A 14,742-nucleotide genomic window follows, 5' to 3' on the forward strand; every position below is an offset into this window, starting at 1 on the left:
CAATTTGTTTGCCTAGCTTGTAGAAGAGTCTGAAGTGTTTCACGAGGGTGCAATTGGTGAAAGTCCTAGTGGAGGGAAATTAAGTACTTACAAGGAGCTTTGCAACTTGGCAAATGAGATGGGGCAGCCGGACTTGATTTATAAGTTCATGGACTTAGCCAATTATCAGGCATCTTTGAATTCTAAAAGAGGTGCGGCCTTTGGGTTCTCCAAGATAGCCAAGCATGCTGGGGATGCTCTGCAACCTTACTTGCGAGCTCTTGTTCCAAGACTTGTTCGTTATCAGTATGATCCTGATAAGAATGTGCAGGTACTTCTACATAAGTGCTTGTGTGGAGCTGATATTTCCTGTATCCCTAGTTTGGTAGGGGCTTAGCTTAATAATATTCTTGCAATCAATCTTAAAGATCATTTTGGCTGTTCTAGCTGCTGTATGTGAACTATTTAAGCTTGTTATTTTTTCGTTTTTCTAAGAATTAGTGGTAAGAGGGAAAGAAAGGTGGTTTCCATGCAACTTGCTATTGTTAGCCTTTTGTATTAAAGAAGTTGATGTCCTACTGTCTGTGATCGTTTTGGCATTTCTTCTGCTATCTGAGAACTGTATAGTTGGTTATTTTATGCTTATGCTTTTCTCCGAATTTGTGGTAAGAGGGAGAAAGGGTGGTCTATGCAGTTTCTTATAAAATTACTTTTTATATTAAGGAAGTTGATGTCCTACTGGCCGCTGTGATTGCCGTTTATAGTTGACTACGTTTTATTGCTGTTATATAGGTTGCATTTTTTATATATCATATTTCAAAATTTTCATAGTGCTCTCTTATTCTTCTCAGTGTGTATGATTTTTTCTTTGGGGTGGGAAATTGGTGTTTTGAGGCAGTTTGCCCAGTTTTGAACTACATCTTCTTTTCACTTAGGATGCAATGACACATATTTGGAGATCACTGATTCCAGATTCAAAAAAGACAATTGATGAGCATTTCGATCTTGTTATGGATGATCTTTTGACTCAAAGCGGATCCCGACTTTGGCGATCACGAGAGGCTTCTTGTCATGCACTTTCCGATGTAATCCAAGGACGTAAATTTGATCAGGTAAAATCATTGTTTGTCATCTTATGCGCAAGGAAATAGCACTTGTATTTGAGAAACCATTGTAATGGTGATTAAAGTGGCATCCAAGAGTGTGGCCTAGTGTATGATGAAGTGAGTCAAAACGACCAAATCCCAGCAGAGGAGAAATCACTAGGTGATTTCTTTCCATTACCTAAGCTTTGCGGGGAAGAGTTACCCAGTACGTGTGCTGGTGGGAAGTATCAGGTAACCAGTGGAATAATCGTGGTGCGTGTAAACTGGTAAACCATGATTTAGAAGTTGGTGAAAGTTTTTAATTTTTATATACACTAGGAACCATGCTATATGCAGCCATGCATGATCAAAACAATTTCATTTGTCAGTCTTGTCAAAAGAAAAGGAACGAAGAATAAAAGAAGAGAAAAGAGATTATTTTTATTTAGGTACTTCTCCAAAAAAAAAGAAGAGAAGGATTGTTGTTATTGAGGTTATCATACTTGATCTAAACTTGGTCTCATAGAGAAGGTATTTGGAGCATCACAGAAGTACTTATTTTCTGTAGAGAAACCTGGTAATTCCACTCTGCATTGCTTGCGAGGAAGCAATTGATAAATAAGCTTTTCCTGGAGTTTTTTCTGTCTTGCGTTGTTATAATTTGGCATATTGTCCATATAATTTAATTTGGTGTGCTTGTTGCTCTGTTGATTCATGGTATCCCTTATTGCAGAGAGCATTATTGTTGCCTTATCTGACAAAGTCAGCATTGCATATGTTATAGGTTGAGAAGCACCTAAAAAGAATATGGACTACTGCTTTCCGTGCAATGGATGACATAAAGGAGTCTGTACGAAATTCGGGTGACAGATTATGCCGGGCTATCACTGCTCTAACACTGAGGTTATGTGATGTTTCTCTCACACCAGTTTTGGAGGCAACAAAGACAATGGAGATTGTGTTGCCGTTACTGCTATCTGAAGGCATAATGAGTAAGGTTGAAAACATTCGGAAGGCATCCATTGGAGTAGTTACAAAACTCACGAAGGTTCGCTTTTGGTTTTACTTCTAACTAGATAATTGAACTGCTGAATCTGTCTTGTTGACATATACCCGCAAGGCCATCTGCCTTTCCTTCTCTGTTAATCTTTTCAGTTTGATTCATTAGGGTGTTTCTGTTCAGATTTGATTGAGCAGAATTCTCTTTGCTTCGATATGCAATATTCTTGAATTATTGCGCCATTGTTGAATGCGGAAGTTCTTGTCTGGCAGTTGACAATCATCATGTGTATATGGTAAAAGATGTTTTAGATGAAAGAGAAACTTGCCTATTCCAATCTAGGGGCCATGCAAATATTCCGCCTTTTCCCTACTTGCATGAATCCAATAAGTTTGTTTTGATTTCAAGCCTGCATTTTACTTCATCGACTTTATTTTAACAGTTTGTTCAATAATTGCAGGGTGCAGGTATTGCACTTCGGCCACATCTACCTGATCTAGTTTGCTGCATGCTTGAAAGCTTATCAAGCCTGGAAGACCAGGGGTTAAATTATGTTGAGGTGTGGTTAATACTGTGGTTTCTGATTTTACTGCTTTGGTACTTTTTATTGTCTGGAACATAATTTTATTTCTCTTTTCGTTTTGTATATTTTCCCACATGTCTCTTATCTCAGTTGCACGCAGCAAATGTTGGAATACAAACAGAAAAGCTTGAAAACCTCCGTATATCAATAGCAAAGGGCTCTCCAATGTGGGAAACTCTTGATCGTTGTGTCGATGTTATTGATTCCCAGTCATTGGAATTATTGGTACCTCGTGTCGCTCAGTTAGTTCGTGTTGGTGTTGGATTAAATACCAGGTATATTGCAGGTTCCATATGGTAATTTACGTGGGAAATGCAATTTGGTTGGATTTTTGTATGCATTTATCAAGTTCTCTCTATCGTATGGGTCACTTGAATGATTATTTACTTTTCGTTCTAAAAAATTGAAGAGATTCCCATTTGTTTAGAGGTCAACTGCCATTGATCTAGTTCTTAAGTCTAATTCACTTTATTTGTTCTCCTATTTATAGGGTTGGTGTAGCAAATTTTATAAGCTTGTTAGCGCAGAAAGTTGGTGTAAATATCAAACCTTTTACAACCATGCTACTGAGACTTCTATTTCAAGCTGTCAAGGAGGAAAGAAGTGGTACATCAAAACGTGCGTTTGCAAATGCTTGTGCTACAGTTCTGAAGTATGCAACTCCTTCTCAGGCCCAGAAGTTGATTGAAGACACTGCTGCTTTACATCTTGGAGACAAGAATGAACAGATTTCATGTGCAGTTTTATTGAAATGCTACTTTTCCACGGCTGCTGATGTTTTGGGTGGATACAATGATGTGATTGTGCCAGTTATATTTATGTCAAGGTCAAAATCTCTCTGTCGTTTCTCTGTTTCATAGTCTGTGATGGTAACTGTTTATGTACATATTTACATTTCCATTCTTTGTTTAAACAAGATAACACGATGATATATAAATTCTTGATAATTAAGTTTGCATCATTTTTTACAGATAGATACCGTGGTGCAAGAAGTGATAACAAGTTCTAACTATACTTGTTCTTGTGTACTCGGACAACGCTAACTTCTCTTGACACCTCAAATGTTTTTTCTTTTAGTTTCTTTGTTACTTATGTTACCCCACAGAAATTGCCTGTTGGCGGCTCCACTAACAGTCTAGCAGTTGACTGGTGTTTCCAAACATCGCTCTCTTCCTTAAAGTTCATTTCTTCACATACACTTATCAGGTTTCAGAGTTAAACAAGAAGAGAATAAATGTTAGGCAGTATCCCTGTATTAAGACACTGCTCAAATGATGCACATCTATTGCCTGATTACGGCTTGTTGAATGTGAATCTTTTGCAAGTTCAGAGTCGTACTTAGATTTTTGCTACTGCACAATAGATTTATCGCAAGTGTTGATTCTATCTTGTGGATTTCCTCTGTGAGATGTCAGCTTTTATAATGTTAGGAGTTTCCTCTTCTTAAAGGGAACTTCTTAGAATCAATGAGTCTTCTTAGAATCAATGAGTCTGCAATGTTTATCTTAGAAAGCAACATGATTTCTGTTCTGCAAGAGTGGTCAAAGCTGAAAATTTGAACTGTCAGAACTACATTAACTCTAGCATCCTCAAGAAAAATGAAATCTGATGTCTAGAAAATTTACAACCAAGGCTAGAAATCATTCCTGAAGCCTTTAGATTGCATAGGATAGCAAACAAAAGAATAATTTAGAGTCTCTGCTTCAAACTTTCTTTTGGTGGATTCTATCATCTGCTTCAAATACATAAAATAATTTTAAGTCCTCCCTTCAAACTGGTATATCTTGGAACCGATTATCTTAGGACCCTATATTCTCACATGAATGGCAATTTTTATTGCCCCCCCCTCCCTCTCAGAGTCTTGATCTTTGGGAAAAGTTTGTTAGCTTGAGGTCAGGTTAACACCTGCTTTTAATGTCATTATTACATACTGTTTCTTTGTTCTCTTTTTGGCGAATTTTTGGTACTGGCGGGTTTTGCTGTCAGTTTCTTCTGTCAATTCTCTGTAAGAATATGCCTTCTTGTTTCATTATTTCTTCCACCAAAATTTATACGTTTTCTGTTGTCAAGTGTTGCTCCAGTTAATTAGTGGCATTATTACTTCTTGTTTGAAGTCCATTTGCAATATTATTCAAATAATCCTGATATCTTCTTCCTTTGTGGTTTTGAAGCCTGTGCCTCATTTGTTGGCTACTTACATTGAAAGTCACCTCTTTTCTTTTCAAGTCGCAAGCCTCTTAGCTGATGGATCAGATCATTGAATTTAGCAAATGTTTCATCTTTGTGGCTGTTCTTGCAATTTATCTCATTGAAAAAGGAAGCTATGTGGCTTGACAACTGAGAGAAATGACTATTTGATGATACAAGATATCTAGGACCCCTTTTTAACGAACGTTTTTATATGTTATTTTTAGAAGAAAATTTATGAAGTTCTTGAACTTCTAGTGGCCGAACAGCCTGATGTAGTCAATGTGAACTCTAAACTTACTGATCTTTCTACCTCCACTTTTCTTTTCCTCTTGTTTTTCTGAATTTACTTCAGGGGGTTGAGGATTTGCCTTTCTTATATGCTGATACTTGTACAATATTTGCATAACTGAACCTTGTGCTTGTGCCGCGTGCTCATTTGCGGCTCCTAACTGTATTTTCAATTGTTAGTGCTTATCCGTTGTCACCAATAAATATCTTATGCAGATTTGAAGATGAAAAATCTGTTTCTGGTCTGTACGAAGAAATGTGGGAAGAAAATATGAGTAGTGAACGGGCTACTCTTCAATTGTACTTGGGGGAGATCGTTGAGCTTATCAGTGGAGGAATTATGTCATCCTCATGGTCTAGTAAACGGAAGGTATTAATGATGTTCTTATATTCACTCCTTTACCTAGACGAATACATGAAATTTAACCATCTGCGTTTTCCCCCTTTGCACCTTAACAGAAAAGGTATTTTGGGTAGTCTCTGGAGTTATACTATCCTGCTTATTTTCTCATGCAGGCTGCTCAGGCAATCAGTAAGCTATGTGACACCCTTGGTGAGGTGGTATCCTCACAGCACCATGTTCTGCTCTCATCTCTCTTGAAGGAAATCCCTGGACGCCTATGGGAGGTATGAATTGGTACTTTTTCTTTTGCGTAACTGGAATTGTTTCCTCTTGTTCTCTCCATCCAAAGCTATGTGTATTGACTATATCAGTACACTCCAAATGAAAAAATTTATTCGAATACTACATGTTACAGTATATTATTGAGGTAGATAAAAGTTTGGGTTGAGATATCAAATACCAAGTCAGACACGATTATTCTAGGGTGGTTTGAATCCCAGAAGGGTTAATTTATCACCTGGATCGTTTTAGTTAAGCTTTATTGTTATTACTGTCACTTTAATCTTTTCCAGAATATTGTGAAAAGTAATCCCACTGCTTATGATACTTCTTGAGTAAATATTCCATTCAGATTTTCACAGTTCTACTTGTACATGACTTGATCGCATACAAGATTTATCTTCTCATTTAGGTGGATTCACAATTGGTGACCATGCACTAGGAATGAATGGACATCACGCTTGTACCGAGTATCGTTCATTGTTGCATTGTTGTGAGAAGTGATGTTTAACAGGAAAATGTGTTGATATGTTGCAGGGAAAGGATGCAGTACTCTGTGCGTTATCTTCACTCTGTATGTCGTGTCATAAAGCAATTTCTGCTGCTGATCCTGACTCTCCAAATGCCATTTTGAGTCTCATATTATCTGCATGCACAAAAAAAGCCAAAAAGTACCGTGAAGCAGCTTTCTCCTGTCTTGAGCAGGTAAATAGGCACTCTGGATGTTTATGCACCTTTATTCATGCAGGCAGGAGCACATGAATTTTTTTGCCTGAAATGTCTAACAGCAGTTGTGTGGATATTTTTCAATGAATTATTTTCATTTTTTGACCACTGATTACATGGAAGAGTCATTTCAAGACATAACACTTTCTTCCCTTTGGGAGTAATAAGGTCAAATAAAAGTCTTAGGACTTGCAAAATTTCGAGTCCCAATTCCCACTTAAAAAGAAATTGAAGATCTTAGTGAAATGACTTATACCTTCATTGTTGATTGCTATCAAATCATTCTTCTTCTTCCATAATCCATTAGAAATGCTAAGATAATGTAAATATAGAAATAACAATTTACTGAGAAGCGGGTATTGAAAAGGTACTGATATGTGTCTTTGTTGCATAGATATACTCCAGTAGCAGTATGTGTGTTCTATAATGGTTCAAATCCTCATTAAAACTTGTGCTTGTAGTGTTGTAGAGTTTGTGGCACTTTAATTTTCATCAAACCTTCAGCTGAATTTAACTCCCTCCCACATCCCTCTTCCAGAAAAAAGACCCCCAAGAGTTGAAGAATGCTCAAAAACCTTAATCTATGTCTAGAATGTTCAGCAATTTACACCAAAGGGATTAAAGGTGAAACTTTTCTGCTGCAAGAAGTGGATAACCGGATAGATATAGCTTGATCTACTAAAGATGAAGCTATCACTCAAATAGAACACTTGTTTCATTGTTAAGCTGGAGCACTGATTTTCAGCCAAAGGGAGTCTTGAGGACTCCTTGCTACTCAATCATGAGTTCAGGATAATGTTTCAGAGATAGCTCTCTATCCGAAGGAAATTTTAGGTCATATGGTATAGTTAACATGGTCAGTGAGGATTCATGTAGCCAATTCCAACTTGCTTTGGGTTGAGGTATAGTTGAAAAAGCAACGAACCAATATTATACTGCTGTATGAAAGTTACAGCATATTAAATGCTCTTCAGGATATAAGTTGGCCAAGATAGGTGGATTTTAGTACATACGTTGGATGCTGATATGGATGATCTTTACATTGTTCCTTGCTTTCCATATCATTACAAAATAATCTAAGGTCGAAAGCAAATCACTTTTTCATTGTCTAAATTCTGCCTTTTGTTATCTAGTTTAATATTTGATCATTTGGAAAAATGTCTTACCATTCTCGTGTTTCATGGCATCAATACTATTTCCTTTGCTCGACTCTCATTTCAGGTTATAAAGGCATTCAATAATCCAGACTTCTTCAATAAAGCTTTTCCACAATTATTTGACATGTGCAGTCTGCAAATTAAAGGTATTGCATGAATTATTTTGTTTGTTACTGGCCTCATGAAAGATATAAAATAGGTAGTGTTGCATATTTGAGCGTGTTTGAATCCATTTTACGTCCAATATTTTAAATTTCAGTTTCAGCCCATTCAAAACTTTCTTGTTGATTATAAGTCTTCAAGTTAATATCTTTGTGAAACCTCTGGGTTACTTTTACTTTTGGTACTTATTAATATAACCTCTTGCAGAAATGCAAAGTAAGGTTGCGTATAATAGACTACCCTTCTTTGGATCTCGCGCTTAGAGAGAGCTTCCTGCACTAGGCTGCCCTCTCCCCTCTCGTACCCTTTTCTTAAAAAGACAGAACCTCTAAGCATCACAACATGCTTCATTGTGGGGGGGAAAAGGAGTTCTAGTTTTAGAGCTTCCTTGTGTTTTTTTGCCAAATTGTGGTGAAAAACTTTTGTAGTACCAATTGTGCCCTGGGCATTGGGTGCATCAGCCTAGACCTTGAATTTGAATAAACTTTTGCAAGTCACTTTCCATCTTTACCTATCTTGTGGGTTTATCCGTAACCCCCACCCCCCCCCCACCCCAAAAACAATTTTTATAAAGGCTATAGGTCTCAACAACAACATACTCAACGCATTCCCACAAGTGGGGTTTGGGGAGAGTGGTATTTACATAGACCTTATCTCTACCTTGTGAAGGTAGAGAGGTGGTTTCTGGTAGACCCTTGGAAAAGATGGAGACATGATTCCTATAGGTCTCTGAAGGAAAAGATGGAGAAATGATTTATCTGATTATGTCTTTTTATAATTTTCAGGAGACGACGAGGATTTTTCTTCTGCACATGACAAGATAGTAAATTGTGTAACAGCAAGCATTTACATAGCACGCGCAACTGATATTATTCAACAGCAGAAGAACTTGATTGATTTTTTCTTAATTTCACTTTCACCTAACTTTCCATGGGCAGGTATGCCCCTCATAACATTCTTTATCCTTATCAAGAGAGTAATAGTTTTCCCTGTCCTGATATGCTTGTTTCCTTTCTGCAGTTAAAGTGTCTGTTTTTTCCTCAATTAAGGAGCTATGCTCAAAGCTGCACACAGAGACTGTTGATTCTCAGGATACTTCTCAATATACCAGCATAATTGCTTTTGTTCATGAGGTGATTCATATCCCAAAGTTACATTTATGCCCTTACTGGTGTACCTGGATTCTAATTGAAATTCTTCTTCTCACTTCCAGTTGTTCTGCAAAACCTCTGTGAAAGTAATTGAAATTATACAAACAGTAAAAATTGCTCAGGTATGTCATCTTCACTATACTGTTAAGCTTATCAGAAAGAAAATGTATTCCCTTTTCAGATGTGTCATTAGTATTATTTCATCTCGTCCACTATCTACACCTGATTGTCCGCTGTTACATTGAATGGAGCTCTCTTCATGTTGGTGTCTTTTCCTACCTTCACTTTTTGCCAGTTGCGAATTGCGATATCATCCTCCTCACTTCACCAATTCAGCTAATTTTCCCTGCTGGTTAGAATCAATTAAGAATAGATCGCTGTTGTATACTTGTTTCTCAGCGGTCCTATCTTCTGGTCCCCCAATCTTATTCTATGGTGATAGAAGTTAGTAACCTTTTTGTGGATTTGACATCCTTTCTGATCCCACAAGGTTCCCACAGCACCATTTAGCAGTTTCTGCATTGAAACAGAAACGTGAGTGATGCTGAAATGAACTCTGATCTCATCATCCATTTGGCAAAAGCTCAATCAAGTTATAGCAGACATTTTTATGACTAGTATTTGCAATCATAGAAATTTTTTTTAAGGGAAAGGAAAGGATATCCTGTGGTTTCTTGCTCAGTTTGTTAGTTCTGGGGATGATATTTTTTCAATCGAGTTATATATATATATATATATATATTTTTTGATAGTTGATTGTGCACCTAAAACATTCTATCCGTGCACAAACTCAGGTGCACATTGCAGCTTCAGAGTGCCTTCTGGAAATGGTGAACTTATTGAAAGCTACTGGACAGTTGCCTGGTGGAGAAGTGGCAGTCAGCCGCGAGTTTATGCAAGTCTATGATGTGGAAAAGAATGAGCATGCTAAGTCTTTGCTCAAGAGATGCATTGACATCCTAGAAAACCTCGAAAAAGAGCACAAAGTTTCAAGTTGAATTCAGTGATAATATCTGGACGACAGGGATACCCTTCGCACGAAATGCAGAACCCATTGCAGCTGCATTGAATCTGCTAGAGGCTGCACTCACCAATGGGGAAGAGAAGATAGGTAGCTAAAAACAAAAATTGAAATTCAAAAGATCTTGAGCTTGTCAAGCAAAGCTGAACTCTACTATACTATAATGTAATGACAAGTCATTTATTAATGATTATTATATGATTGCATGGAGATCAATCATGTAACTTCTAATTTTTTGAGTCAATGAAATTTCTAATTATCTCTTTTTGGTGTACTCATCCTTTCTTTTTTGTTATTTTCAGACTATTGATCTTGAACAGTTAAAATTTATGATTATTTAGGATGTCACATTAGCTAGGTTATATTTTGATAACTATCTAAAAGTTGAGGATCAAGTGAACTCACTGGTAGAATTGCTAATGTTACATTTGATATGTATAAAGTTAAATTCTCAACAGTGAAAATGTCGTGCTTTTCTATATCATTAATCCATTGAACTACTAGTAACTTCAGTATGAAAAAACTTAAAACTCAAATACTATTTTGAAACAAGATTTAAAAAAAACAAGATTAATGATAAGAAATAATAATAATAATAATAAATGGTGGAAACTGGTTCAGCATTCAGTCCTTATTTTTTACATCCTTTCCATAGAGATTTCATTCTATACTTCACAATGATTCGGAATGTTCGAATACAGTCCCTAGAGAGTATTTAGTTTAATTAACCAGAATGGATCATCAAAACAAATACAGAAGAATTCAACTAGTGTAATGGCTTGTCTCTTGCTGTAAACAATTAATGACTCTCCTCTCTCTTGTTGTGAAGTGCTTCACTTCCATGAAACAAGACTGAAATCTCTCTTTCAACAATACCCAACTGCAAAATTTGTCCATTTTGCCTTGTAACAGAAGTCGCGATTCTATTTACCTTCAAGTGGTTCTCAAAGAAAGTCTTAGGACGGCTCATAAAGACCCAACATATGCCCATCCACACACCTCAATGCAGCAACCTACAAGAGCCATGTACGGTTTATGAATGATGGTTGTAAACTAATGCTGATTGCAGCACAAAATTCTGAATCAATATGTAGACAACAAGCGTAAACCAGTAATAGATTGCCAGTTAACAACTATAAGCAAACCATATAGATATGAACCAATCCTAAGCAATAACACAGCTTTATAACACGGGAAAGAAACTTATGTCCGTTCAACTTATAATGGTTTAGAGCAGCAGATCAAATTGCAATCTCTTTTTATGCTAAAAAAGGAAAAAGAAAAAGAATGCCAGAGTCGTGAAACAGAATAGCACAGCTAGCAACTAGGATAAATAGTTCAGATTATTCAATAATAATATTACTACAATAACAATGATGCTAATGACTTAAAGCGACAATAAGAGTAGACGAATAACCTTATGAAATTTTGGTTACCTTTCCATGGATTTCATATTTGATGGGGCCATCCAACTCAGCACCTAAAGCCAATAGCTTAGAAACTGAGTTATTTATATCAGCAACTGTAAAGGACAGGAGGGATGAGTATCCCTTCTGCACAACAACGTCACTGTAAAACTAAAGTTAGCAGCTAACCAGTTGTCTGATGTTCATTAACAAAAAATCAGAATCACAAACAGGAACAGAGCGACCAATTGATACAAACTAATTTTAATCAGTAAGCAAAGACAGATAATTGTCATAGTTGTGCCAGTTTGAGCTGCAGGCTAAAACTTAAAACTATTGCACGCAATATTGTCAATCGGCTACTTAATGAAGTTTTGACAGAAGAACAAAAAAGAAAAAGGACCGTAGGGCCATCACACACATTCTCGGGTCCTGAGATCATATATTAAGATCTGATGATTGGATAGAGGAGCAATGACTTAAAAAGCAGCTGAATACAAGCCACAGAATACAGTAAGCCAATGATATCAAACTACGCTACCATATGTTCAAATGCAAACTAAACAGAATTCTTGACGAAGCTGAAGGCATATCCAGGACTGTAAGGGTGACGCCATAAGAGTTGAGGTTTATCATAACTCGACCTTATCTTGACAAGTACAAACTCTATCAAATGGCAAATCATCCTAATACACACTGAACTGGAGTTATACTCTATCAAAGGAGATTCACTGAGTAGCCTTGACATCAGTAAAAGAAATGATTGGAAGCCAATCTTGTTATCATTAATCTACAATGCCTAGTCCAATAGGAGTTGATTTTATTATTCCTCCTCTTAAACCAAATTTCCTGTCAGAATTGGCCATATGTTATTCCTTGATCAAAAGCTAACACAGCAAATATTTAACTCACTATGATGTAAAAACAAAAGATTTTCTATCCAACTAACTCTAACGAAAGATAAAATTCTTTTTTTTTCTTAAAGTATATTAACCAATGATCTAAAAAGACATGCCAATAGCAAAATTACTAGCACATTAGGTGAAAAAAGAATTCAATCGAGTCAATGTTAATCTCCTTAAACATCATCAACCAAAGCTGCATTATTTTCTTTTTAGGCAGCCAATTAAACACTGTATTATTTTATGCTGGAACTAGTTATTCCAAACCATAAACCAATCGATCCCTTACAGCTGGTTCTAAAAGATCATAATCATCAGCTGTAATGTTTAGAGGATTAATCGAACAAGTTATTGCTATTTTACCCTTTTGGATGGGGCGAAACAGCTGCAATGGAAAAAAATCCTGAAATTCTTAAAAACCAACTAACTTTCAAATCCCAGAACCCAAAAATGTGAACTTTAACACAACTTGATCAACAATCAACTGTTTGGTTAAATGGGTGTCCAAGAAAATGAAAAAAATACAGAAATTCTCAAAAACCACTAAATTGCAAATATAACCACACTAAAGTCTAAACTACCCAACCCCAAAATCCAAAATGTGAACTTTAACACATCTTGATCGAAAATCAGCTGTCTGATTACATGGGTATCCGAGAAAATGAAAAAATACAGGAAATTCTCAAAAACCACTAAAATTTCAAATATAACCACACTAAACTACCCGACCCCAGAACCCAAAAATGTGAACTTCAACACAAATTGATCAAATAACAATTGTTTGGTTAGATGGGTATTCAGGAAAATTGGAAAAAGGGAGATAAAAATAAAAGACCTGGGTGAATGCATGAGAGCAAGTTTGAGGGGCCCAGATTGGAGCTCGGCCCATCTATGAGTACAGACATTAATGGTGAAATCTAAGCCCTCTGAGTAGAATCTTGCTGCTTTTGGTACGTCCTTGTGTAGCTGCAATACCCATCTCAACGATGCCGCCATTTTTACCTGTGAGTAGGGCTGGTTTGAGAACCGACAAAATCCGACATAAAGAAAAAAATAACTTAATTAATTTGGTTTCTTTTTAGAAAATCCATCCAAACCGAAAAATAAATATTGATAAGCGACAATGTTTAGGAGCTTTCGATTACTGTCAAAAGGTGTTTGAACTAAATCCTAAGAAAAAAATTAATTTTTCTTCAAAACTTTTGAATGCAATTCTCAATTTACAATAGTATAAACTTTTTTATGTAGTCCGCTATAGTCCTAATTACAAGAAAAATAGCCATGTGTTAGTTATTTATCCATTATTATCCAAATTTTATTTAAACAGATATAGTCAAATTCTTTCATGATTATCTAATTATCATGTACTCCAATAGTTATGCTTTCAAGCTTAATTCTACTTATAGTAAAATGTCACTTATATTCTCAAATACTCAGTCAGTACCAAAACAGTCTCTTAAGGAAAAAAAATTGACTATCCAAGAGTCAAATAAATAAATTACGGTTAAGATCTCTAATTCTTTTAAAAATCTTATAGTAATTTACTTCAAGAAAAGTAGTACTCATTTCGATCCATAATAAGTGACACTTTTGCCTTTGATATACCCCTTAAGAAAATACTAACTCCTGAAGAAAAAAAGTATTTTAACTAAATTACCCTTAATTAAAAATTTTACTTTCATTGATGTCCGTAAACTAATCCTATTATCTCAATTAATTTTAATGCTTACATATTAAATTTAGTTGATGCACTCGAAATTCTAATTGAATAGTAGTATATATCACCAATAATACTAAGTGAACATAAAATTATGCCCAAATGGTCTCCTGACCACTTAAACTTATACCAGTTAGCAAATCTGATACATGAACTTACATTTTTTTCATTTGAACACTCCAACTTGACGAAATAGATACTAATAAACACTTTCTATTGAACGTGTTCGCCAATCGCTCTGACATGAATGTTATGTCACATATTTGGTCTTTATTACATGACATGCGGATTTGTGGGTCCTATATTATTAAAAAAAGTAATCCTTAAAATTTTTAATTTCTTTTTCTTTCTCTTTTTCTCCACTATACACAGCCAATAGTCCACCAACAACTCCAAACTTCAGTTATTTTCATCTTCTTCCTCTTACATGAAAGCTTCGTATTCAAATCATAATCATCTACCACCGAATCACATCCCCTCCCCCCACCCACCTTTTTCCAGTAAAATTTATTGTTGTTCCACCAATCTAAATCATCCAAGAAGCCAACTAACATTTATTTCAAAGTATTTCACTAAATGCCACCGGTATCAGAGCAACCTAATTTTTTCTCAATTCACATTTGCAATCTATAATTAGGTGTACTATAGAAGGAAGAAAAGAAATGGAAAAGAAAGAAGAAGAGAAAAGGGGATGATGACAACCAATAATGGATGGAGGTGCTAGTTAAAGAGAAATTGAGGGAGGGTGGGACG

General features: G+C 35.9%; 2 protein-coding genes across 2 annotated transcripts in view; one reads left to right on the top strand and one right to left on the bottom strand.

The window, feature by feature from the left end:
• Positions 1 to 10,238, top strand: part of LOC104210766 (uncharacterized) — a 34,664-nt gene extending 24,426 nt beyond the window's left edge. The window contains exons 22-35 of the mRNA XM_070163144.1: positions 17 to 310; positions 915 to 1,091; positions 1,849 to 2,112; positions 2,525 to 2,623; positions 2,738 to 2,922; positions 3,138 to 3,473; positions 5,342 to 5,495; positions 5,642 to 5,752; positions 6,285 to 6,452; positions 7,695 to 7,776; positions 8,578 to 8,730; positions 8,813 to 8,925; positions 9,006 to 9,065; positions 9,738 to 10,238. Of these exons, the coding sequence (XP_070019245.1) occupies positions 17 to 310; positions 915 to 1,091; positions 1,849 to 2,112; positions 2,525 to 2,623; positions 2,738 to 2,922; positions 3,138 to 3,473; positions 5,342 to 5,495; positions 5,642 to 5,752; positions 6,285 to 6,452; positions 7,695 to 7,776; positions 8,578 to 8,730; positions 8,813 to 8,925; positions 9,006 to 9,065; positions 9,738 to 9,941 (2,400 nt within the window). The 3' untranslated portion in view covers positions 9,942 to 10,238. The remainder of the gene's footprint in view (positions 1 to 16; positions 311 to 914; positions 1,092 to 1,848; positions 2,113 to 2,524; positions 2,624 to 2,737; positions 2,923 to 3,137; positions 3,474 to 5,341; positions 5,496 to 5,641; positions 5,753 to 6,284; positions 6,453 to 7,694; positions 7,777 to 8,577; positions 8,731 to 8,812; positions 8,926 to 9,005; positions 9,066 to 9,737) is intronic.
• Positions 10,239 to 10,538: 300 nt separating this feature from the next.
• On the bottom strand, positions 10,539 to 13,489 carry LOC104210765 (uncharacterized). The gene is made up of 3 exons (XM_009759727.2): positions 13,108 to 13,489; positions 11,401 to 11,533; positions 10,539 to 10,977 (listed from the first exon to the last, which is right to left on the bottom strand). Exons 1-3 carry the CDS (start codon positions 13,266 to 13,268, stop codon positions 10,921 to 10,923), a joined length of 351 nt encoding a protein of 116 aa, XP_009758029.1. The 5' UTR covers positions 13,269 to 13,489; the 3' UTR covers positions 10,539 to 10,920.
• Between the last annotated feature and the right edge of the window lie 1,253 nt (positions 13,490 to 14,742).

Source organism: Nicotiana sylvestris, chromosome 11, assembly GCF_000393655.2.
Source record: "Nicotiana sylvestris chromosome 11, ASM39365v2, whole genome shotgun sequence".
Taxonomy (NCBI): domain Eukaryota; kingdom Viridiplantae; phylum Streptophyta; class Magnoliopsida; order Solanales; family Solanaceae; genus Nicotiana; species Nicotiana sylvestris.

Bases quoted from the DNA above. Each gene is read 5' to 3' on its own strand.
- LOC104210765 (XM_009759727.2), bottom strand. From the start codon at position 13,268: ATGGCGGCATCGTTGAGATGGGTATTGCAGCTACACAAGGACGTACCA. The intron at 11,534-13,107 runs GTCTTTTATTTT...TTAGTTTTACAG, and splicing joins GCTCTCATGCATTCACCCAG to TGACGTTGTTGTGCAGAAGG. The intron at 10,978-11,400 runs GTAACCAAAATT...TGGCTCTTGTAG, and splicing joins AATATGAAATCCATGGAAAG to GTTGCTGCATTGAGGTGTGT.